This window comes from Panthera leo, chromosome C1 (assembly GCF_018350215.1).
Source record: "Panthera leo isolate Ple1 chromosome C1, P.leo_Ple1_pat1.1, whole genome shotgun sequence".
NCBI lineage: Eukaryota > Metazoa > Chordata > Mammalia > Carnivora > Felidae > Panthera > Panthera leo.
In genome coordinates this window covers 217,585,506-217,609,793 of record NC_056686.1, presented here as the reverse complement: position 1 = coordinate 217,609,793, position 24,288 = coordinate 217,585,506, and the positions used below count along the sequence as shown (strand labels likewise).

The following is a 24,288-nucleotide window of genomic DNA, read 5'->3' as shown; positions in this document are numbered from 1 at the left end:
GCAACGTGCATTGGACCCGGGACCCTTGTGCCGTCTTCCAGCATCCACGACACAGACGTTTGCTGGCTCACGACCTTCAAGCAGGGTTGAGTCAGACCCCAGACCCTGTGGCACAGCTAGAGAGCCTGGCCCTGTGGTCTGACGGAGGACGGCTGAGCCCCGGGGGCGCCCGCACCACAGGGTCCCCCTGCTGCCCGGGCCCCTGCCCCGCCAGGACTCCCCCTGCTTCCTGCCCCTGCCTGGGAGCCCTCGGCCCCTCTGCTCTCAGGGGTGGGGGGCACAAATCTCCCCACCCCCTGGAGGACTGCGGACTCAGCTCGGGCCACACTGGCCTCTCAGGCAGGGGGAGACGAAAGAGGCCGGCAGTTGGTTTGAGGCCCAGGGAAATGGACTTGGGCCCCAGAGTGGCACCTACAGCCTGGGAGACCTCGGGGCTGAATCCTGCTCTAACCCTCACCAATGAGAAGCGCTGGGGAGCCACTCCCCGGGCCTCGGTTTCCTCGCCTGTAAGTCAGGAAGATGAGGGGTTACGGGGGGCGCCTGGCAGGACCCGGCACCGGTAGGGCTCGGACCTGATCCCCGTGGTTACCCTGGAGAGGCGCTCACCCGGAGTTCTAACCGGGTCCGCTGTGCAGCTTCCCAGGTGGCGGGAAAACCGGCATCCTGACTAAGCGAAGCTGCCCGGAGCCGAAGGAGCACGGATACCGGGCAGGACACCACTGCCCCCGAACGGGGCAACTGGCCGGAGGCCGGCAGACATCTGGGCCTGGGCTGGCGCCCTTCCTGCGGCCTGCTGTCTTTTCCTGTTTTCGGTGAGATTTGAGCAATGCTGTGCCCGCCATGCATTATACATAGAGGACAGCTGTGGCGAGCAGGGTTACTGGCCTGTAATGCCACCCGGGCGGAGAAAATCATGACCCACAGATGGGTGCCGGACACCGGTCACCATGGCTGAGATTCAGTTACTGGCCGCACAGCCAGGCCCCACCTCTCCCTGGAGAGGAGGCTGTCCGAGGGAGTCCCTTGCCCTCTCTGGGCCTCAGTTTCCTCAGCCGAAAGGAGAGGGTCCTAGAGTCCTTCTGGACCTAGGGGAGGGACTTAGCCCCCACTGTGCATCTCCTCTGCCTTCACAGGGCTCTTCAACCCTGTTTTACAGATGGGAAAACTGAGGCTCGGAGATGCTCAGAACTCGCCAGTGCTACTACCCAGCCAGAAGGAGCCACCCCAACCCCGGAGGGAGGGAGTACAGGCCTAGGGGTGAACAGGACAGTCCGGATGCTCTGGAAGGTGCTAGGGGGCTCGCCCCTCCCCTCCTGGAGGGCCGTGCTCGACACCTGAGGCCGCTGTTCATCAGTGCCACCACCTGACCAGGACTTCACTCACACCCGGCCCCGCAGCTGCCGCCCCTGGAGCCCCTGCCCCACCCAGGTCAGAGAGGCCCAACCCCTCACTGTGCAGAGCGGTGCCTGAGAGCCAGGGGGGCGGACAGACCTGGCCCAGGCTGAGGTGGGGCCTGGCCTCCCTGAGCTGTGGGCAGGGCCTGCCTCGCCACCAGCAGCCCGGTCTTGTCCCCCGGGCCACGTCTCTGGAGACCCACGACCTCCCCGGGGCCAGCGCAGGCTGTCCTGTGGTGCGGAAGATGACAGCTTTGGCCTCTCCTGAGCCCAGCACAGGACGAGGCCGGCACGGCCACCTGTGGATATTGCGTTTCCATCAATATTGCATTAGGCGCACAGCCCCCACTCCCGGGCCCCGGGGCCCACAGCTGACGCCCCGCCCTCCCGTGGGGCCAAGCCTGCGAGCGCGAGGCAGGCGGCCTGGGAAGGGGGACATGCCAGCCACAGGCGAGGGACTGGCCTGCTGCCCTGGGCGCTCAGCGAGGCAGAAGGGAGGCTCTGGTCCCCCCGAGTCCCACACGGGCTCCCCCAGCTCCCTGCAGACACAGCAGTGAGCCCGGGGCGGGGGGGCCACACGGTCGGCCCAGACTGGTTGGGGGAGCCCGCAGAGACCAGAATTCTGTCTCGAATCCTATGGTGATACCTGGGAGACGGCCAGGGCAGCAAAACCCCCCAGCAGCTTGGGACGGGCCGGTTCTCCACGGCCCGGGGAGTCGGGAGACCGCAGAACCCCCGGCCCCCAAAAGAGCTGGGCAAAGAGGCCAGGGGGTTCTGGCAGGTGTGCTGGCACCTGGGGATGGAAAGCGGAGGTCAGGGTCGCTGCCCCGACAGGCTGGGGACGGGCCGGGGACCCCACCCTGAGGCCAGGCGGGACCTGCTCCCCGGCAGCCGAGCAGCGCCCACCCCACCTCCTGATCTCACCTTCCAGGTTGGCCCCAGGAACCACACAGGGACCACGCAGGGGCTGCGAGGGTCCCCGAGGGCCGGGACACTCCTGGCTTGTGGCCTGGGAAGCTCCGCCCACCACACCGGGAACCTGCCGAGCCCGACCAACTCCTCGAACCCGAGCCCAAAGGCAACATACGTACATCATTCCGCAAATAAATTACTTCAAGCAGTAAGTTCTCGTTTCTCAAACCACAACAGCAGGGCACTGACATGTGCCCCAGGGCACCCGAGCTGCCCCGAACTGCAGCGAGCCTGGGTGTGGGTTTCAGGTGGCAGTGACAAGAGGCTCCTGGCAGGGGCCGGGTGAGGACTGTCCCACAGGCCCAGGGCCAGGGAGGCCTGCAGCTCTGCCTCCGTTGGTCCTGGATGCTCCTGAGGGAAAAAGAGGCACGGCAGCAGTGCCACAGTGAGACCTGGCTTTGGGGGGCGGGGGGCAGCTTCCCGGTGGACCTCAGGCTCTCACCTGGAAAGGGGGCCAGGTGGCCCCAGGGACACCTTCCGAAAGGGTGGCCACTAAAGCAAAGCGGCAAGAGCTGTAGCAGGTGGGAACTAATCTGTTAGAGCAACTGCCTTGGGCCTGGAAGGGGGGAGGGATGGGCGGGAGGGACCCGGGGTACCAGGCTCCATGCGGACCACACCACTGACTCCAAGCCACCTGTGTGCCCGGCCCCACCCACTCTTCATTCAGGCGCACTTGAGGTGGCCTGCCGTGTGCGGGGGCTGGCCCAGCAGGATGCGTGGGATCCTTGTCCCACGGATGGGGAAATGGCTCGGTGGGGTGTGGAGCCACGAGGGCCACGCCGAGATGGGGGCACGGGGCTGGAACCTGCTGCCTTCTGCCTTCAGGATGGCCACGGGGCTGGCACCTCACCAAGGACCCAGGGCCCTGCTCCTGCCCCCAGGGTATCCTCAGTCTGACAACGTCACCCCACAGGAGTCCCGGCCAAGGTCCAGCCACAAGCCCAGCCCTGGTCTCGGCCATAGCCCTGGCCCCTGCCCCGACCCGTCACAGCCCCGGTGGGAGCCCCAGTCATGGCCCCTGTCACAGCCCTGTCATGGCCTTTATCACGGCTCCTGTCACGGCCCCAGTCACAGCCCTGTCGTGACCCCAGTCATGGTCCTTCTCACAGCTCCGGTCACAGCCCCAGTCACAGTCCCAGTCCCAACCTCTCTCGCGGCCCCTGCCATGATCCCTGCCATGGCCCATCACGGCCCCTGCCACAGCCCTGTCACGGCTCCGTCACGGCCCTGTCACAGCCCTTGTGGCTGCCCGGCCCCGGCCCTGGCCCCCGGCCAGCTGACTTGCAGCGCTGGCTCAGTCGCGGCCAGACCCCTTCTCCTGGGAACAGCATGGCGTCCGCAATGAGCTTTGTCTCTAACTCGGCCATCAGGGCGGCAGGAGTCCCGTCACCCCGGCCCCCGGGGACGGACGGGGACCGTGGAGCTTACCGGCCGGGCGGCCTCCTGCAGGAAGCGGGCGCAGTCCCGGTGTCCGTGGTAGTCGGCCAGGTCGGCTGCCGTGCACCCATCTTTGTCCCGCAGGGAGGGGTCCACGTGGTGGGAGACCAGCGTCTGGCAGCACTGCAGGGAGGGGGCACACGAGCGACCGCTGGGCTACCCACCTGCGCCCACAGCGCTCACCAGGTGCGACGGAGAGAGGGCGCCGTGCCCGCCCCACCTCACAGGTGGGAAACCGAGGCCGCCGACAGCCGAGGGACTTGCCCAAGGCCCCGCCGCCATTCACTGCAAGGACAGGGCTTGAACCCCCGCGCCCCACCAGGCAGCAGCACGCCCTTGTCCCGGACAGAAACCGAGGCACCCGCAGTAAGGAACTGGCCAAGGGCTCAGCCGGTGAGCAGGCGGTACGGCCAGCATGGGGGCTCGGCCCTGCCCTCGTAGTCCGTGCCCCGGGCTCTAAATGCGGAACCGGTGTCCGTTTCCACAGCAGCGCTCAGAGGTGTGCATCATTCTCATGCTTAGAAACAGGAAAACGGAATGATGGCCGGTTACTGCCGGATTCGTGAACAGGGGTGGGTGATTCCAGAATGACGGAGGTTTAGGTCTGCAACTCTGCGAGGTGGCTGTGCCGGCAGCGGAACAGGCGGCGGATGGATCCCATCAGGGAGCAGAGAAACAAGTTCCCAAGGACAATGTAAAACATGGACTAAATGTAGAAGCCTCCTTCCTAAAGCATCACGTGGGTAACTAGGAACCAGGCAGGCTCAGGAGCCAAGGAATATCCGGAGGGATGAACCCACCACTCAGAGCTGTCTTTGCCCCTGGGCACCTGGGGGGGCTCAGTCAGTTAAGCATGGACTCTTGTTTTGGCTCAGGTCATGATCTCACGGTGCATGAGTTTGAGCCCTGCACCGGGCTCCATGCTGTCAGTGTGGAGCCTGCTTGGGATTCTCTCTCTCTCCCTCTCCCTCTGGCCCTCCTCCACTTGTACTCTCTCTCTCAAAACAAATAAGTAAACTTTAAAAATGAAAAAAAGAAGAAGAAGAACTGTTTTTGCCCTAAGAGCACGCTGACACGCTGAGAAACGGTTATCTTTGGCAGCCTCGTGGGACTAGGGAGACCAGTCAAAGCTTACAGTCTTCCAAAGATGAGGGCTTGACCCTCATAGAAGAGGTAAACCAGAAGTCAACCAGCCCTCTGCTTCCCATCACTTGGTGGTCCAAGGAACCTTGAGCCTGGAATGTGGCCTGAGATCCTGGGCTTACAATTCCCATGTGTGTCCAACAGGCAGAGGGAAGCAAGATATCACCCAAGGCCTCACATGACTCCTACGAATTATTTTTCAAATATAAGTTCCAGCATACAGTCAGACAAAATCAGGAGCACAAAGAAATAAGACACCAGAACCAGAACTAGAAGATCCAACCGGCAAGGAGATAGACCCACAAAGACCTGGGAACCCAATAGATAGAACACAACTGTGCTTCCTAATTTCAAAGGAATAAAAATCAAGCTTGAAAATGTAGGCATGGAATTATAAACTATGAAAAGTGACGTGGTAGATTTGAGAAATGAGTATCAGTAGGTCAGGAACATGGAAATAATAACTAAGTTAAAAATCAAAGCTGTAGGATTAGTAAACAGAAAATTGGGCAGACGCAGCACAGACAGACAAAAAGATGTGAACAAAAACACCAGCAGACACAAGAAGGCCTAAAATATGTGTGGGGCACCTGAGTGGCTCAGTTGGTCGAGCGTCTGACTCTTGGTTTTGGCTCAAGTCCTGATCTCAAAGTTTGTGACTTTGATCCCTGCAATGGCCTTCATGCTGACGGCATGGAGCCTGCTTGGGATCCTCTCCCCCTCTCTCTCTGCCCTTCCCCTGCTCTCTCTCTCTCTCTCTCTCTCAAAATAAATAAATAAACCTTAATATTTTTTAAATAAATAAAATATGTGTAATAATAATCCCAGAAAGAGATGAGAAAGAGAATGGGTGCACAAGTCACTGAAGGGATAATGGCTGGGAATTTCACGGGACTTCTGGAAGCACCAAAGCACAAATTCAAGACGCTCAAGCAATCCCAAGTGAGAGAAATAAAAAGCATTCCAACTCAGGTCATAGTGAAATTGCAGAAAACCAAAGACAAAGTGAAAAACCTTAAAAGCGACAAGAGAAAGAATGATTATCTTCAAAACCATGGTCCCTCTCAGCTGACTTCTTTGTAGAAACCACAGGCAATGAATGAATGACATTTTCAAAGCGGTGAAAGAAATAAGCTGAAACGACGAAACTACAGTTCTATACCCAGCAAAACTATTCTTCAATACTGACAATGGGATAAAGATGTTTCCAGGCAAACAAACAAAACAAAACTAAGAATTGGCCTGCAACAAACCCACACTAACAGAACATCTGAGGCATCGGCTTCAGACTGAGGGAAAGGGATCCTATATGGAAGGCTGGAGAAGCCAGAAAGAATGAAGATGACAAAATGGTAAATTTGTGGATAACTTTAAGCCTTTATTCCTTGACCGAATGGAAAACAATAATGTCAGACAGTTTTTTTAAAACTGCAGAAAGAGAACACATTAAAAATGGTGACCCCATTGCATTCTAGCCTCATCGACACCCTGCAGACTTTCTTGCTCCCTTCCTTCTTGCTACTGGCCTCTAGGCTGTACCTTGAAAAGCTCAAGTCCATCCGCAGGGAGCTGGGGGCTGCCAGGGACCATCATGCTCACCACGTGGAGAAGGCTTTGTGCAAGAGATGGGGAGGCAAGTCCTTCCCATGTGCCTCATGGCACCAGGCACCATTCTGGAGTGACACGTGGACCATTGATTCAGTCCCAATGTCACCCTGTGAAGTTTGTTACTGTGCCTGCCATTACACAAGAGGACATGAGGCACGGAGAAGGACAAGAAGCCTCCCCAAGGTCATACAGCTGGATTCACAGCAATGGCACTAAGACCCCATGATCTTCATAGGCACCCTAGACAGAGGAGCATCACAGGACAGTGCAGGGCTGGAAGAGACCTCGAGGAGAAATTAGCCCAGAGTCCCCCATGCCATCAGTCCCAATGCCCCCTCTTTATTACAAATATTTTCTGATACCCCATTCACTATTCTAACATGAACTCTAAATATAATGCAATTTGCTTGCACATGTAATAATTACTATACATTTTTGAAAAATTTTTAATGTTTATTCATTTTAGAGAGAGACAGCACAAGCAGGGAAGGGGCAGAGAGAGAGGGAGACACAGAACCTGAAGCAGGCTCCAGACTCTGAGCTGTCAACACAGAGCCCGACGTGGGGCTGGAACCCATGAACCATGAGATCATGACCTGAGTCAAAGTTGGCTGCTCAACCGACTGAGCCACCCAGGCGCCCCTAATAATTACTATATTTATATTTTATAAGTATTTATTAATAATCATTAGTGACATTCTATTAATAATAATTAATATATATTTTAAAAAATTGCTACTACACTCTAATATACAGGAGAAAAAAATAATTTATAATTTAAAAGACATGCATTGTACTGTGTGAATGTTTGGGCACGAATGCACCGAAGACAAAGTCTGATGTCAGTATCGTGAAAAAATGAGAAAAGCATTGAAATGGACAAAACAGATTACTGAGTGTCCTGCTTAGGACACTCTGGTGGTTATTTCTGCCTTTCATTCACTGCCTTAGAGCCAACTACTCTGCAAGCTGTAAAAAAAAAAAAAAAGTTCATATTATAAAGTTTATAATATAAATATAAATTATAAATATATATATAAATATATATACTGATCTTACAGTTACACTTCAAACTGCGGAGACTCAAACATCAGTGATGTCATGTTCCCAGACAGTGAGTAGTTCTTACTAAAGTGCTAAATAAAATACTATCTGCCCTCAACACACACAGTGGGACCATTCTTGGGAAGGTCTTATGTGTACTAAACCTATGAGAAATGTTGGGGTGTGTGTGTACACATATATCTGCATTTAGATTCCGAGCTTAGATAATTACATATACTTGAGCTGGGTTCAAAGCCCAAGTAATTATAAACAGGTTTTCCACCGACACGCATGTCAGAGCCATTGGGAAATTGTGTGGGGCGTGAGACCTTCTGTCATTTTGTGCAGGACTGCCCGGTAAATAGCAGGTCCCCTAGTGTCCCCTCCACCACAACGCACCTCGATCACTGGACCAACCAAAACCAGCCCTGAAATTTCCAACACCCGCCACAGAGGGTGCTGCCCTGTTGAGAACCAAGTACTCCTTGGTCACGTGCTAAGCAGGTGCTCAATCACTATGTGTTGGATGAGCGAGTATCTGAATGAAGGAGAGCGAACGGGTACACATCAGAGGGTCTGACCAATTAGCCTCTCATAGGCGCAGGAAGTCGACCGAGGCGATCATGCTCAGAATGCCTTTAGGGACTCCTGCAATACTCAGGAAGCTCCCTTCTTGAATTAGCAGCAACTCGACGTTAGGTAGAGAACTACCAGGGAGTTATAATCACTTTTCTAAACCTTGAGGGAACCTCATTTACACCTGTCTTCTGTGGTTTCCTTCTCAACCTCGACACCAAAGCCCCAGACCACACCCCCTCTTATGGCAACTTCCTGCAGCGTGCCCTCCTCTCGAGATCCTGATCCCGTAGCAGCCTCCTGATGCAGCGTGAAAACTGCAGAGAGGCTGCAAGGCCTGCCACGGGGGACCGCTTGCTGCCAGCAGGAGCCCCTCCTCTCTGCTCCGTTCTAGCAGTCTGGCCACGTCTAGCCCTCTCCCTCGCCAGAAATCCTGCTCCTTCCCATGTTCAAATCGCCTCGGTGAGAAGCATCGTCTCTATGAATTCTTCCTAGATGAGCTCAGCTAATGCCATTCGCACAGACAGTTCTTGAAACTGTATATTAGAATCACCTGGGGTGTTTTAAAAAAGTCCTGATACTTGGAGGCTCCAACTAGAGCCAATTAAGCCAGGACGTCTGGGCGAGTGGAGCAGCCCAGGTGTTAGGATATTCTAAACCCGTCCTGGAGATTCCCAGGGTGCAGACAACTTCGAGAACCAGTGTGCCAGCACTATACAAAATGTTAGCAAATGAAATTCAGCTACATATAAGAGAGACAACGTATCATGATCAGGTGGAGTTTGCTCCAGGAATGCAAGGTTGGTTTAATATTGTTAAGAGTAATCAGAGTAGAAAGCAAGGTCTTGAAGAGCTATTTGCACACCCACTTCCGCTGCAGCATTGTTGACAATAGCCGAGAGGTAAAAGCAACCCAAGTGCCCACTGGGGGATGCACAAATAGAAGCGATGTGGTCCATCCACACACCGGACTATTAGTCTTAAAAGGGAAGGAAATTCTGTCTTGTGCTACCACATGGGTGAAACTTGAGGACATTCTGCTGAGTCAAACAAGCCAGTCACAAAAGGATAAATACTGTATGATTCCACTCATATGACATTCCTAGAGTAGTCAGTCACGCTCCTAGGGACAGAAAGTAGCAAGGCACGTGCCAGGGGCTGAGGGAGGGGGAGTGGAGAGACGTTCGATGGGGACGGAGTTTCAGTTTTGAGAGATCAGAACCCAGAGATCTGCCGTACGACAGCGTGCATATAGTTACCACCACCATGCTTAGAGATGGTTAGGAGGGTAAGTTCTATGCTACGTATTTTTTACCTCAATTAAAAAAGCAAGTAAGTATGATTCGCATCATTCAAAGCATAAAGACCGTGATATAGTAAGACAAAAAATATGCTAAACAATCATTGCTCTCCTTTGGAAGCTGCTAGGACACCAGTTCTTTATTCTGAGGTTTTATTTTTTAAATCGGTGGGGGTGGGGCACCTGGTTGCTCAGTCAAGTGAAGCATCCGACTCGTGATTTTAGCTCAGGTTGTGATCTCACAGGCGTGAGGTCGAGCCCCAAACTGGGCTCCTTGCTGGGAGTGGAGCCTGCTTAACATTCTCTCTTTCTCTCTCTCTCTCTCTCTCTCTCTCTCTCAAAACAGACAAACAAACAAAAAAACAGGGGGGGGGGGGACTGTCCCAGCTGAAGAACCTAAGGAGATACGAAGACCAAATGTAGTGTGAGGGGACACCCGGGTGGCTCAGTCTGTTAAGCGTCTGATTTCGGCTCAGGTCATGATCTCATGGTCCGTGGGTTCGAGCCTCAAGTTGGGCTCTGTGCTGACAGCTCGGAGCCTAGAGCCTGCTTCGGATTCTGTGTCTCCCCCGCTCATGCTCTCTCTCTCTCTCTCAAAAATAAACATTAGAAAAAATTTTTTTTAATGTCGTGTGATATCTTGGAGGTAATTCTGGAGCAGAAAAAAGACATTAAGTAAAAAACTAAGGAGATCTGAATGAAGTATGGACTTTGTTTAGTAATACTGTATCAACTTTGGTTCATTAATTGTGACCAATACACCATGAGAATTAAGTTGCTAATGATAGGGGAAAACGGATGTGAGTCTGTGGGGATTCTCTGTATTCATGTCTCAATTGTTCTAGGAATCTAAAATCATTCTGAACTATTATAAAATAAGCATTTATGGTAAAGTTGTGGGGGAGACCAAGCGTTATCCTATATTTCCTGGACGGAGTATATTTCTGGCACTGTTTATGGATTAAGAGCCTTAACAGGCAAACCTCTAGTGCGTGGCCCTTGTTTAGCGATCACACTGTAGTCGGGGAAGTGGACGTGGGATGACATCAGCAGGCTGGACGTGAGGTGACGGCAGGACCTTACTATGAATTATTTTTACTTGTGATGACGGTTTGAGGCTGTGATAAAAAAAAACCAAACAAAGGGAGTCCTCATCTCTTGGAGACGTTTGCTAAAGAATTTTTCTTTTTCTTTCTTTCTTTCTTTCTTTCTTTCTTTCTTTCTTTCTTTCTTTCTTTCTTTCTTTCTCTTTTCCTTTCCTTTCCTTCCTTTTTCTTTCTTTCCTTCCTTCCTCTTTCTTTCTTTCTTTCTCTTTCCTTTTCTTTATTATTTCTGAATAAAACAATGTGCTATCTCTGGTTTGCTCTTAAATAACCCAGTGGCAGGGGGAGGGGCTGAGGAAGGAACAGCGCCCAGACGGGTAAGTTCTTTTTTTTTTTTTTTTTTTAATTTTTTTTTAACGTTTGTTTATTTTTGAGACAGACAGAGACAGAGCATGAACGGGGGAGGGTCAGAGAGAGAGGGAGACACAGAATCTGAAACAGGCTCCAGGCTCTGAGCTGTCACCACAGAGCCTGACATGGGGCTCGAACTCACGGACCGCGAGATCATGACCTGAGCCGAAGTCAGACACTTAACTGACTGAGCCACCCAGGCACCCCTAGACGGGCAAGTTCTGATCCCATGCTCTTTTGTGGGTTTAGAATTTCCAGAATGAAAAGATTGAAAGGAAATCTGTTCTCGGCTTTGCGGCCTGAGTTATTTTATGTTTGTATGAAGGAGGCTCGGACTCTTGGCTCATCTGGTCGACTTCTTGGGCTCGTGTAGAGCGTTTCATTTGAAGGAAGCCCCCACTGTGGCCGCCGTTCTCAGCCGCACCGACTGGCTGGGCTCAGGGCTCCTCCGGTCCCTCTGAACTCCGGGTTCCCTCACCTCCTTGGACCTTTCTGTTGTCACGTAGCGGGACAAAAAGCAAGACCGACTCACCCTCTTCTCCCAGGCCTGCCGAGGACTGTCCTGGCCCCACCTGAGGCTCGCCCTGCCCTCCGACCTGCTGTCGCCTCCCTGCCTAGGTAGGGGATGGAAACCGGGGGGCAAGCCTGGAGGGCCAAGTGGTGGCCTGGAGGAGGAGGGAGGGAGGATAGCTGGAGCGGAGTGAGGGGAGGAGCGGAGAGTCAGAGGAAGACAATTTCCAACGAGTGGCTGTGTGCTGGGATGGGGGCTCCTTCGCCTTCTTTGAAAGGAACGAGCGTCTTCCCGTGACTCTTGCCTGTGACGGTTGCTCTTCCTTGACGCCTCTGACACAGGGCTACCTGGGCCCCGGGGACACTGTGGCTTCCAGCCAGGAGCAGCCGTCCCCAAGCCTAGACCCCAAATGGGATACCTAGCTGCAGCCGATAAAGCCCTCCCTCTCGACTGGCCTGCCTGGCACCTTGCAGCAGGCTGGGCCCTGGGGGGGGGGGGGGGTCGTGGGAGGCGGCCTCCCCCTTTGGAGACCACTATGTGGGGCTGGGGTGGGGCAGGTGTGCTTTGCTCTTAGATATTCTCTGGTCCTGCCTTTACGTGAGGTCTCTGTGCTGGTGGTGCCCGTGCAGGGGCCAGGTGCTGAGGGCTGGGTCTGTTCTCAGTGTTGGGCCTTCCTTAAATATTTATTTTTTTATTTTTAAAGTTTATTTACTTATTTTGAGAGAGAAACACAGCATGTGAGCAGGGGAGGGGCAGAGAGAGAGGGAGACATATAGAGACAATCCCAAGCAGTGGGATTCGAACTCACGAACCTCAAGACCATGATCTGAGCCGAGATCAAGAGCCAGATGCTTAACTGGCTGGGCCATGCGGGCATCCCTGGGCCTTAAATATTTAAACATCACCCCTTCCTACTCCAGGGTGTCTGCTTCCTGGAGACTGGGCCACGTGAGTCCCCAAGATTTACTAGATAATAGCAAAAGGGCTAACCCCGCACCCCTGCTCGGCCCGGCCCCCCAGTGCTCACAGCAGAGCGCAGCAGCCAAGGGCTGGCCTGGGAGGGCCCTCGTGGAGCCCAAACCCCGGGACGACACACACCGGGGGTCTCTGTGCAAAGCAGGGGTATGCACGGAGGGGAGAGTGTGGATGTTGCCCCCAGATAAATCAGAGTCTGGATCCTGGGCAGTGACTGCCCCTCTGAGCCTCACTTCACCATCTGTAAAAGGGGAATCAGGACACCTCTCCTACAGGGCTGAATAACTTAGACAGGCAGCGTCTGGGCGTGGCGAGCTTTCTGAGGCTCCTGGGCTCTACTGCGCGGCCCCCCCCCCCCCCCCCCCCCTGCCTCGCCTGCCTTACCTCCAACTGCCCGTTCTCTGCTGCATCGTGGAGAGGGGTCCCACCCCAGGAGTCTGTCATGACGGGGGCACCCATCAGCAGGAGCCGGTCTAGAATGGGTGTGTGGCCGCCTCGAGCTGCAAAGTGGAGGGCCGTGGCCCCCTCGTTATCCCGTGCCGCCAGGCCAATGTCGGTGAACGTGACCTGGGGGAGGTGAGGGAGAGAGACCAGCTGAGCAGGTGACCACTCCCAGGGAGGGTGGTGTAGTCGGGAGGGAGCCCAGCACAGAAGAGGGAGGCCACCTTCCCCCGGAAGCCCCGGGGACAGCCATGTGACCCAGGCCGCTAGGGAAACGCGAGGGGCTCTTCTAGGCAAATTCTGCCTTCCTGGTGGAAGGGGCTGGGGGGTGTGGTGTCTTTTTCTTTTCTCCCTCTTCCTGCCTTGCATGTGCCCGGCTTTCACCATAAGGGAAAGGCCAGGAGAAGAGTAGGGATGCAGCCTGATGGGGCTGGGGGATGATCCGAAGTCAGTGGCCTTTGCTGCTTCTATGTGGGAGGGACAGCAAGAAGGACATCTAGCCCAGCTGTGGCCTGCAGCCAAGAGCACTGCAGGAAGCCAAGAGTGATCTGGAAACAGAGCCCACTCATCGGCCCCAAGGGAGGGGCTGCCCAGCCCTGGAGACAGTGAACCGGGTTAGAGGCTGCAGGCAGACGGGCCAGGAGGCCATCTGGAAAGACCTTTCTGGGCCTCAGGGCCCATGGCCCCGGCTGCTCCTTCCCTGGGATGAGCCCCCAGTGCTCCCTGGGGCTCAGTGGACACCCTTCCCTCCTGCCCACCCTCCCCACCCCCGCTGCTGCCTCCAGCTGCTGCTTCTGCCCCAGCAAAGCCCCATGGCTCAGCTCCGTGAGCTCAGCGCCTGCTTGTGCACGGCTCTATGGCCAGAGATGCCAGGACTCGGGTCAGGAATCCAGGTGTGGGGACAGGCACATTGGTGGCATCAGAACCGCAGGAGAGGGCATGTGAGGACAAGTCCACAGGGAGGCTAGGGCCGGGCTGCAGGGCTCTCTCCTGGGAGTGGAGCTGGCTGGAGCAGGAGTAGCTGTGGGAAGGCAGCCCCGCAGGGACACGGCCCGGGGACACGCCTGGGGATACGGCCTGCAGATGCGTCCCTGCTAGGTGCCTCGGGGGCCCAAGAGCCAGCCTAGGAGGCAGAGAAGCAAAGGGAGGCCGGAGGCAAATGCTGGCAGCCTCATAGGCCAAAGCGGGTGGCTGGACTTCATCCCGAGGCCGGGGGAAATCATTTCTTCCTCGTTCATTCATCTGCTAGATAAACATCTCCAGAGCCCTTACTATGGCCAGGAATGTGGTCCCTGCCTCCCAAAGGCAAATTTACAGTGTATCAGGTGTTGGTGCCATGGAGGAAAGACAGCAGGACAGCAGGACAGAGGGCTGCGTGGGTGGCGCCACGAACATGGGGGGACCAGGCAGACATGTGGAAGCTGCTTGGGGAGTGAGGCCAGCCTACTGGAGGAAGAGCCGGGAGCCGCGGCCCCATGGGGAGCAAGGACAGTTCTGAGCCACGAAGGGCTCTGTCCTCTCCCCCAGCAGCCAGCGCGACCTTCAGACTGGTCACTCCTGGCTCAGAGTCCCTCCGGGGCTCCCAGGTCCCTCAGGAAGGAGCCCCGGTCCTCTCGCTTTCCCTGCTCACTCTGCCCCACAAATCAGGCTCCCCCCAGCTTGGACTGAATGCCAGGCCCTCCTCCTCCACGCTCTGGGCGCCGCCTCTTGCCCAGCCACCCCCCTTTTGGGCCTACCTCCTGTCCCTCCTCAGGGAGACCGCCCCCACACACACTCTGAGACTCCACTGGGCCTGTGCAATGAACCCTCAAGGATCCCAGAGACCTCGCCTGGTCTGGTTTCCTGAGGCGGGGGCACATCCTGGAAAAAGGCACCCCTGCCCCAACCTGGGCCACTCTGTTCTGGGGCTCCCGGCTTCCTTCTGGAAGCAGGCCTGAATCGCCCCTCCATGGGTCCAGAAGGGAAGAGACAGGGACTGGCCCAGGACAGTTGGGCCCAGCACACCCCAACAAGTGGCCTAACGGCAGGGCCAGGAACTGCCACCGCCTGGTGCTGGCTTCAGAGCACTTGGGTGTCCCCAACCCCGAGAGCCCCCAGGACTCCTGGGGAAGGGGCCACAGTCCTGCAGGGGACTGCCAGTCAGAGCTGGGGGCTCCAGGCGGCACTCCCTGAGAGCACACGTGGGGGCCCAGAGCGATGGCCGGGCACATCTGACCCCCCAACAACCCTGTGTGTCCCCAGTTTTCCTGTGGGCAGACTGAGACCCAGAGAAGTGGAGCCCCCGCCCCGGCCAGGCCCTGCTTGCTTGGGGGTGACTCTGCGGCCAGGGAAGGAACGGGTGCCAGCCTTCCGGGACCCCCTCCCGTCCACACCCCCGGCACCCCCTTACCAGCCAGACGACAAGCGAGTAGTGGCCACGGGCAGCAGCAGCGTGCAGCACGCTCATGCCGTCGAGGGCACGCAGGTGCACGTCGGCTCCGCAGTCCTTCACCAGGAACTGGGCCAGGTGCAGGTGGCCCTCCTGGCAGGCCAGGTAGAGCGGGGAGGCACCACTGCGTGTCCGCTGGTTCACGCCGCTACGGGGGAAGGTGAGGTCAGAGGGTGTTTGGCGGGGCCTGCAGGAGGCAGGGGGCTGCCCCCAGCCAAAGGCCCAGATCAAGGGGAGGGGAGGCCCAGCACTTGACCAGCCTGTTTGCGCCCAGCCCCACCTTACTGGCCACCTGTAGGGTTGTACAGGCTGTGCACTGCCCAAGGACACCATGGCCCCCCGCCCCCCACCACTGGATTCCTGGAATCCAGCTGTGTGCACTCCCCATCAAGCTGTTAAGCTGTTCACGGTGCTGGGGATTGCTGGGAGGGGGCACGTCTTAGGGGTGAATAGCCTAGTGGGGCCCGCAGCAGGCAGGTCATTGAACCTCCAGAGCCCAGGCCCTGCTCTGCAAAGTGTCCAGGGCCTGGCATCCAAATCCCGGGCCCTGGCATGGATTCTCCAATCCCACTCTGCCTCTGTGTGGCTGCAGGGCCCGGTGAGTTCTTGGTCCCTAGTGAAATGCTACAGGGAGGGGCAGTCCCTTACCCAAGGCCACCCCATCCCCTGGTGACCCAGACTTCACCTCTGGCTCCCGTGGCCAGTGCCAGGTGGGAATGTGGACCCTCGGGCGTGAGACATCACGTGCACACTTGTGTGTTTTGATGTGAAATCTCCAGGTTTTCAATGGTAGAAACTACTTTAAAAACGGTGAGTCTAAGAGACACTGTGTGGCTGGCCAGGCCCCAGGCGCCCAGACTTGCTTCTTCTTGTCCGTAGAAGCAAGTCCCCAAGACCTTCCCCGAGGGGTTGGGATCAGAAGGCACAGATCAGCGTTCCACCGCTGAGCTGTGTCAGGCCTTGCAGTGGGACACGCGTGGGTCAGCCGAAGAGCCAGCCATCCCAACAAGAGACCCCCGAGGAGACGGGCACGGCCGGAGGTAGGCGGCTTCTGGGGAGACAGGCTAGGTCAGGTGTGGGGTGGACATTAAGTCCCACACCCAGCCAGGACAGCAGCCCTGGGAACAGGCGGTGGGAAGGCCGCGTGCATGGGACCCCTAGATGGCCCGTCACCATGCCCACGGCATCCTTTATGTGGGGCAAGGACTGGGGAGCACTCACAATGAGGACGGGGACTGTGCTGCCCCCTGCCACACCCAGCTCACCCACCCACCAACTCCGGACAGCGGGCACAGGGCCACCAAGACGAGACGGGCCGTCCTGGAGGGTTTCCCAGGGTGAGAATGGGGCGATGCGGCAGGATAACCCTGACAGGGACCTCAGTACCCTCCTGAGCGCACTGTTGGGCCTCTGGTCCCTTCAGGTGAGCTGAGGGTCCCCACCTTCCCAGCTGGGGGAACCTAGGACCTGGGGTGGCCCCGAGGCGGAGCCGGGAGCCACCTGAGCATCACAGGGAGCTTCCTGGCTGTCCCCGCTGCCCCTCCACACAGCAAGAACGCGCCCCAGTCTGCCTGCCCCACCTGTCCTGGCACCTGCACTGCCCTCGGCCTGCAGGATCAACATTCTTCCCTGCCGCCTGTCCCCCGAGCCTCCTCCGCCCCCACGGCGCAGCCTCCTCAGAGGCCAGCACTCCCCAGTGGCCGCACTGGCGGCGCCCTGGGTCCTCACCTGCCGTGGGCGGCCGCCAGGAGCTTCAGGCAGGTCAGGTCCCCACTGACGGCCGCGTGGTGCAGCGGCAAGGCCCCCTCCAGAGTCTCCAGCGTGGCCGCGTGGCCCTCTCGGAGCAGCCACTGCACCAGCACGGGGTGTGCGAAGCGGGCGGCCAGGTGCAGCGGGGACACCCCCGAGTCGTCTTGGTCCTGCGGGGGCACAGAGGGGCCGTGAGCCGTGGCAGGTCCGGACCCACCCCTGCCGGGCGGCACCCTCCAGCGCCAGAGCCGGCCGCTCAGCCCACACCGCCCGCCCGCCCGCCCACAGCTCCCGCTCTCCCCCCCTGCTGGCTGGGCCAGCTGACCTGCTCAAGGGAGGAGGCAGGGTGTGGGCTCACGTCCAGGTCTCCCGGGTCCAAACCCGTGACCCCGCTGCACCCGGCCTCTCTGTACTCGGCTCGCAGCCAGAAGGGCTTCCGCTGGCCCAACCGTGTCCATGTCAGGCTCTGCGGCCTGCTGGTCTGTCCCCTACCCCTGCCGGGCCCCCACCTGCCACCCCCGGGCCTCACGGCCAGAAGCATTCCCACCACAGGTGCCAGCACACCCGGTGTGCTGTGCCCCCCGGCACAGAAGTGGGGACCGCCCCTGCCCTGCTGCCCCTCGGGTCGTGGGGAGAGCTGATGGGGACGGCGGTACGGAGGCCGCCGCACACTCAGCTGGGACCAGTGAGACTTCCCTGCCCCGGGACCCAGCGTGATCCCCGGGAGGGTGCCCTCGTGCCCTCTCAGGGCTTGTTCACTGTCCTCCCCGTCCTCCGGCTGCACAAAGGGACGCCGGGCGGGCAGGAAAAGGGAGAGGAGCCCTGGAGACCCTTCTTCTTACCATGAGGGCTCTCAGCCCACCGCCCCCCACCACAGGGCTTCTGCTGTCACCCACCAAGGTCCCCAGTTGTACAAGCGGGTGCCCACAGCTCCTGAGCCCGTGTGCCCACCGCACTTCTCTACACACGCCTTTCTAGACCCTGTGGGAAACAGGCCCCACGACCAGTCCTGAGGACACTGGCGAGCCCTCCACTGGCAAGGCCAGGCACTCGGCTATGGAGGCCGGGTGCCCCTGTGTGGAGGCCAGGCTCGCTCATGTGGAGGCCACGTGCCCCAGGGTGGAGGCGGGCATGGGGAGGGAGTGCGGCCACTCTGTGCTGCTGGCCCCAGGGAACACGAGGTGGCTTAGGAGGCGGCCTTGGCTCACAAGGGCTTTGTGCTGGTTTGGGATGAGGCGGCCCTGGGGCAGGGACCGTGGGGCTGGCACGGCGAGTCCCCGAAACAACCCAGGACCGCGGTGCCCACGGGAGCCCAAAGCTCCAGACTCCCTGGCCCACGGCTCCCGCCCCCCCCCGATCCACGGGGACACTGGCCCCAGCCCAGCCGCTGTCCCGCTCACCTGCAGGCCGCAGCCTCCGTCGCGCACCAGCCAGCGCAGCTCGGCCAGGCTGCCCGTGGCCGCGGCGTCGTGCACCGGCGTGGCCCCGTTGTGGGCCCGCTGGCTGCCGGGCAGCTCGGCCTGCCGCACCAGGAACTTGACACAGGCCAGGCGGCCGGCCCGGGCGGCGTGGTGCACCAGGCCGGCCCCCAGGGCGTCCACGATGCCCGGGCCCAGGGCACCGGCCTCCAGCAGCCGCTTCAGGGTGGCCAGGTCCCCATCCTTGGCGGCCGCGAGCGCCCGCTGCCCCTCCATCCTCCGGCCCGGCCACCCGGTGGCTCTCGGCGGCTCGCGCACAGGCCGCGGCTTCCTGTTTCAGGCGTGGATGCAGCTCCCAGCTCCGGTTACCGATAAGCGGCACACAGGGCAGATGGGAGGCGGCAGGGGGGTGCGGGGAGGGGGGGCAGGCTGTGGGGACTACCCAAGCCACTCCCACGGTGCCCAGAGCTGCGGTGGGCGGAGGGCCCGGGGCCCAGGGGAAGGGTCCGGGTCTGGCGGCTACCGTCCCGCGGCTGGACGGTGCCCGTTTGTCCCTCGGAACCAGCGCTAAGGAGCTGCGCGCCGTCCCTCGTCCCGAGATGGACTTCCTGCGTCTGGTGTGTGTTCACAGTTACACGTGTCCCTCCAAGAAGGGGGAAGGCTCCCCAGCATCTGCTTCCTCGGGTCCGGGCAGCAGCCTGAGGCTGTGCTGGCCCAGGGGCGTGGGGGAGAGGCCACCCGAGAGACTCCGCTCTTCACAGTGGGGCCCTCTCCGGGCCACTTACCAGCACGTGAGCTGGAGTCTGCACGTTCTGGCCACGTCTTCACCCAGGGAGCCGAGGGCGTTCAGCTGGCCTTAGACCTCGGAGGCTCCAGGAACCTCTGGGGTACAGCAGCTTTGCAGAGCCAGCAAGGGGCACAGGGCTGTGACACTGCACAGGAAGGCCTCCCAGGTGAGCGAGGGTCTCGGGGCCCCCGGCTCAGCCCAGTCCCCAGCCGCAGCGTCCGAGTCTCTGGGGCTGCAGCTGGGGGTCCGCAGGGCAGTCTGAGCTGCCACGCGTCTTTCCCAGACTGCTCTCTTCACTGGGGCTGGACACCCTTCGTTGCTCGCTGGGCAAATTGGGGTCACCGAGGCCTCTGCCCAGAGGCAGCAGGACGCTCAACTTTAGTGACCTGTTCTTAAGGGCCCCCAGACACACAATCTCAAGCTGAATGTCTTAAGCTGAAGCCTAATCATATGGTGACAAGTTGGGGTCACTGCCCAACCCTCCAACTCCGCCTCCGCGGCCGGCTCAGACACGCTATGAACCCCAGAGAAAACACCTGCTAGAGAAACCACAAAACGCCTCACACAAGCACTGAAATATTTTATTAGTTCACTTAATTTCTGACAACTGTGGCCTCAATGTCCTCACGTAGCTCTTTACACCTTAAAGCCACACGTTACAAGCGTTTATTCAGTTAAAAAATCACTCCTGTGTTAAGTGTCTCCAGGAGCCTGAGCGCTGAGGCGTAGAGCACTTGTGACAATAAAAGAATCCTTCCGTGGATGACGCGGGCGGAGCCAGGGCCAGACTGACTCCCACTGCTCAGGAATGACCCCAAGCCCGTCACGCCCATGTCCGAGCTGAAACCCTGAGTAATTGACCGAAAGGAAAAGACTGCGGGGCCTGAGGCCTGTGTGCAGGGAGGTGTGGGGGGGAGGTGCAGGGAGGGGCACAGTGGCCGGAGGGCTGAGGGACAGGCGGGATGGGGAAGCAGGAGGACGCGGAGCAGGGAGTGGGGCCTGACCTTCGGGGGGCCCGCACCTGTCGAGCAAGGGCTTGCAGAGGGCCCTGGGCACGAGGGGAGGGCACACAGACGACTGCTGTGCAAACACATAGGGGAGGCCGTGACTGCAGCAAAAATCAGGTTTCCTATTCTCATGATACGACCAACAATCGCTTACGGATACTAGGATCTGTCTTCTGGATAAAAACGGCTCACCCCACTTCCCACGGGGGAGCACGTGGCCGAAACGTGTCCACCTCAATCGAGGCCACCGGGCAGCAGTGACGGTGACAGTCCCGCACAGGCGTCTGTGTCCTAGGCCTGTGAGCACCCGTGGGGTCTGCCCGACCCGAGGACAGGGGAGGAGGCCTGAAGGCCTCACGCGCACGCATGCAGGCACACACACACGCGCGCACGCACGCACACGCACGCACAGGCCAGTCGCTGTGTCAGGCTCTCCGGGACAAAGTGAAGACTTGCACGGATTAAGACGGGAGACGTCTGCATTGTGCCCACAAAGGGCTTCCTACGATGAGGCGCCCCTGGCGCCAGGCGGGCCCTCCAGCCGGGCCACGGCCTGCTTCAGGTCCTGCACGACGAGGTCCACGTCGGCCCTGGTGGTGCTGCGGCCCACGCTGAGCCGGAGCGCGTTCCTGGCCACGTCGAAGGGGATGCCGCAGCTCAGCAGCACTGGGGATGGCCTGGGGGTGGGGGTGGGGTGGGGGTGGGGAGAGCTGGCGTCAGCCGCTGGAGGAGAGGCTCGCCTGTGCTCCTGGGGGCTCGGGGAGGGACCCTGCCCCTTCTGCTCCCGGCCGGCTCCCCGACTTGGGGCTGCACAGACCTGCTCCCCTCTCTGCCAAGCACCTCCGGGCCCACCGCTGGTGCTCGGGCTCCACACGGCCCATCGGCCCCAGGGTAGGCGGGCACCAAGACGGCCCAAGCACCTGGGACACAGGGCTTCTCGTCCTCGAGGAGAGTGACAGGTCTCTGGGGAGACACGCGGCCGCACCGAGAGGCGAGAGGCGAGAGGCGAGAGGCGAGAGGCGAGAGGCGAGAGCCGAGGGGCGGGGGCTGTCTTTTCCACAGCCCCCAGCGCCAGGCCCTGGCACACGGGGCCCCACCAGCGTTTCCAGAGTTTAGAAACCACTCGTAGGGCAGCTCCGGAGCCCTTCGCTCCGGAGGGTTCACTGTTCGGGGACCATGGGTCTCCCGCACGCACAGTCCCGGGAGTCCCTGTCACATACGGTGCCCTGAAAACCGTCCAGATAAACACCCCTCGTGCACAGGGGTGACTATGTGGAAGGGGGGACTTCCATCGCCCCTGGTCACCAAGGGTCCGTGCAGGTGAGAGGTGACACAGCTCACGGCTCTTGGCTCCTGGCCCTCCCCTGGCTGGGTGGCGTCACTTCCTGTTCCCGAAGGGCACGGCCAGGGGGCAGTGAGCAGCTGCCTCCACCCCTCCCCCTCCTACCCTCGCAGGGGCCACCCTGGACACATGTCCCTTACCTGCTGTGCTGTCGGCCCCTCCTCATCCTCCTCACTCCCCTCCCCCTCATCTTGGGGCTATCTCAGTTTCCTCATCTGGGGAATGGGCCGCTCAGATCCTTTCTTGAGGGCTGTGGGGAGCACCCTGAGCCACGACTACGGGAGCACTTGGTAAGGGGCAGCCCCCTGCGCCCCCCTTCTGCACTCCACACCGGCCGGCCTCACTGCTCCTGACATTCACTCTGGCTGCCACGTGCCGGCCCCTGGCCCCACCTGCCCTCATGCAGTGCCCCCTGCAGGGCTCTGAGGCCCCCAGGAGGCCCTGTCATCCCCACGCAGCCCTCAGGAGAGCTCTGGCCTGCCGCGCTCAAGCTCACGTGCGCAGCCACAGACTCTGTGACACCCCGCTGCTGACCACGGCTCTGCTCTGTCTCTCCAGCACTGCGCCCGCCTCTGCGGCCCGACCCCCCACCCCCACTCACGGCAAGTGGGAAGCCGAACCCCTGCTCCTCCTCCACCGGGGTCCGGCCACTGCCGCCGATGCCCGGGCCCCACAGTTGTCCCCTCCTGCCTCAGCCTTGGCTGCCTGCCTGGGCCTGCTGTCCTGTAATCCCCCTGCACCAGACAGGTGTCCACAGGCCTGTCTCAACCCTTCAGAAGACCCCCACTTTCTGAGGACGAAGGGAGCTCCTGCGGCCTGCCCTGCCCCTTCCCTCCCTCGCGACCTCCCTTAGGCTGCAGTTTCCCCTCCTCCCCTCGGCCCTGCGGCGTCTGGCCACTTTTTGTGTCCCCGTTGGCTGCGCAGCTCTGGAAACCCCAGGCCCAGTGGCCCGCCCTGGCTGCTGGATGCGCCCTGGACACCGCGGCCCGGCACCCGGAGCACTTACCGATCTACCTGGTCCGAGTGGCAGGCGGCCCCCACACTGGCCAGCAGCGTCCTGCACTGTGCCAACAGCACACGGCCTGCGGAGACACGGCACGCGGCTCTGAGGCGGATGGTGCAGGCGGGCCCCACCTGTCCACCTCTTCTCGGCCCTCCTGCCACGCTTTGAGGCCACCTCCCTCAGGCCACCTGGGGGGGGGGGGGTGGTTCCAGGGCACAGGACCCTCTCATCCTAGGTGACCGGGCAGCAAAACCCAGAGAAAATGGCTCCTCTCGCACACGATGCTGCCTCATAAAACTGCCCTTGAAACGTTACTTCCGATCAAGTGCCCAGGAAGGATGCTCAGAATTCTCAGCAGCTGCCTTCCTTAATAGTAACACTTGCCGGTAGTAACACTTCAACGTAACATGTGTGTTTTCTGGAGGTGGAGCCACCCAGGGGGGTGGCTTTATTAAGGAAGGCACCTCCTTTTCTTCTGTAAGCACAGAGATTAAAATAATAAATCTACTGACTTAATTAAAAAAACAATCTCGGGCGCCTGGGGGGCTCAGTAGGTTGAGCGTCCGACTTCGGCTCAGGTCATGATCTTGCAGTCTCTGAGTTTGAGCCCCGCATCAGGCTCTGCACTGACAGCTCGGAGCCTGGAGCCTGGTTTGGATTCTGTGTCTCCCCCTCTCTCTGCCCCTCCCCTGCTCATGCTCTGTCTCTCTCCGTCTCAAAAATAAATAAACAAAAAAACCCCAAAATCTGTCTCATTTAAATTAACATAGGTCATCACTGAATACAGTACATCTGCCCCCCAAAAATGGGGAAGGTGACAGGAACTTTCTTTCCCACAGCAAGGCGAGCCGGAGAGGCAGCCAACAGCCTAGGCTCCTTCGCAGCGAGAAAGCATCCAGCCCAGGTTCCCATCCGCTGTGGTCACAGCTGTGCGCCCCCGTCCCCCTACATAGTGCAGCCACCCCCCTACATGGTGCAGAAGGGCTGTGCTCCTCCCTGCCCAGGGGGCAACCACCTCCTCCCTACACAGTCAGGACTGCTCTGCAGAGAGGCTCCCCTGTGCTGGGAAACAAGGCAGGTCAGCGCCCTGGAACTGGCCTCAGGGCACTGGGGGAGCCAGGCCTGATTTTCATCCCTGGGTTTCCAGCAGGGGAGACCTGTCATCGCAGGAACGAACGGACCCCACAGACGTGCACTTCGTCCTGACTCTGGGCCAAATTTTAAAGCTGACCCCTCTCCTCTCCCTTATCCTCATAAGATATTGTGTCAAACCTGCTGACAGAAATGGACGAGCCGATCTAAAGCCTAGTCCCTGTCACCTCATTCCCCATCAGCTTGGGGCGGGCGCTGCGCCCGGGGTGCCGCCTGCCCAGAGCAGTGAGCCCAGGCAGGGAGAGCAGGAAGCCGCGCACAGGGGCCCAGCCTCCTGGGGACAGCAAGGCTGCGCTGCTCCCGGTGCCCCGCACTGGCCGGGGCACCAAGTGCTGGGCGCAGCCCCTCTGCTCCCACCGCGCCCACCACCCCACGCGGGACCTACAGACCCTGCTCACCTTGGAGCTGGGGTCCCCGGATGGAAAAGTTGCAGGTGTTGGGAAGTCGCTCAGTCCCTGGAAAGCGGCTGTTCAGATGGATTCTCTGCTTGTCAAATTCAGCCTGAAAAATCAATGGGGTGTTCAAAGGCGGTCTCAAAGCCCCTCCC

At 59.3% G+C, this 24,288-nt stretch overlaps 2 protein-coding genes across 5 annotated transcripts in view; both read right to left on the bottom strand.

Moving 5' to 3' along the window:
• ESPNL (espin like) overlaps positions 1–18,726 on the bottom strand; it is a 28,064-nt gene extending 9,338 nt beyond the window's left edge. Inside the window, 5 exon segments of the mRNA XM_042953518.1 lie at positions 3,795–3,926; positions 12,799–12,981; positions 15,245–15,431; positions 17,012–17,202; positions 18,433–18,726. Of these exon segments, the coding sequence (XP_042809452.1) occupies positions 3,795–3,926; positions 12,799–12,981; positions 15,245–15,431; positions 17,012–17,202; positions 18,433–18,726 (987 nt within the window).
• A 1,076-nt stretch (positions 18,727–19,802) lies between these two features.
• SCLY (selenocysteine lyase) overlaps positions 19,803–24,288 on the bottom strand; it is a 32,940-nt gene continuing 28,454 nt past the window's right edge. For all 4 annotated transcript variants that reach the window (XM_042950715.1, XM_042950716.1, XM_042950718.1 and 1 more), the window contains 3 exons: positions 24,140–24,242; positions 22,593–22,668; positions 19,803–20,921 (listed from right to left, as the gene is read on the bottom strand). In XM_042950715.1, coding sequence (XP_042806649.1) covers positions 20,747–20,921; positions 22,593–22,668; positions 24,140–24,242 — 354 coding nt within the window. In that variant the 3' untranslated portion in view covers positions 19,803–20,746. The remainder of the gene's footprint in view (positions 20,922–22,592; positions 22,669–24,139; positions 24,243–24,288) is intronic.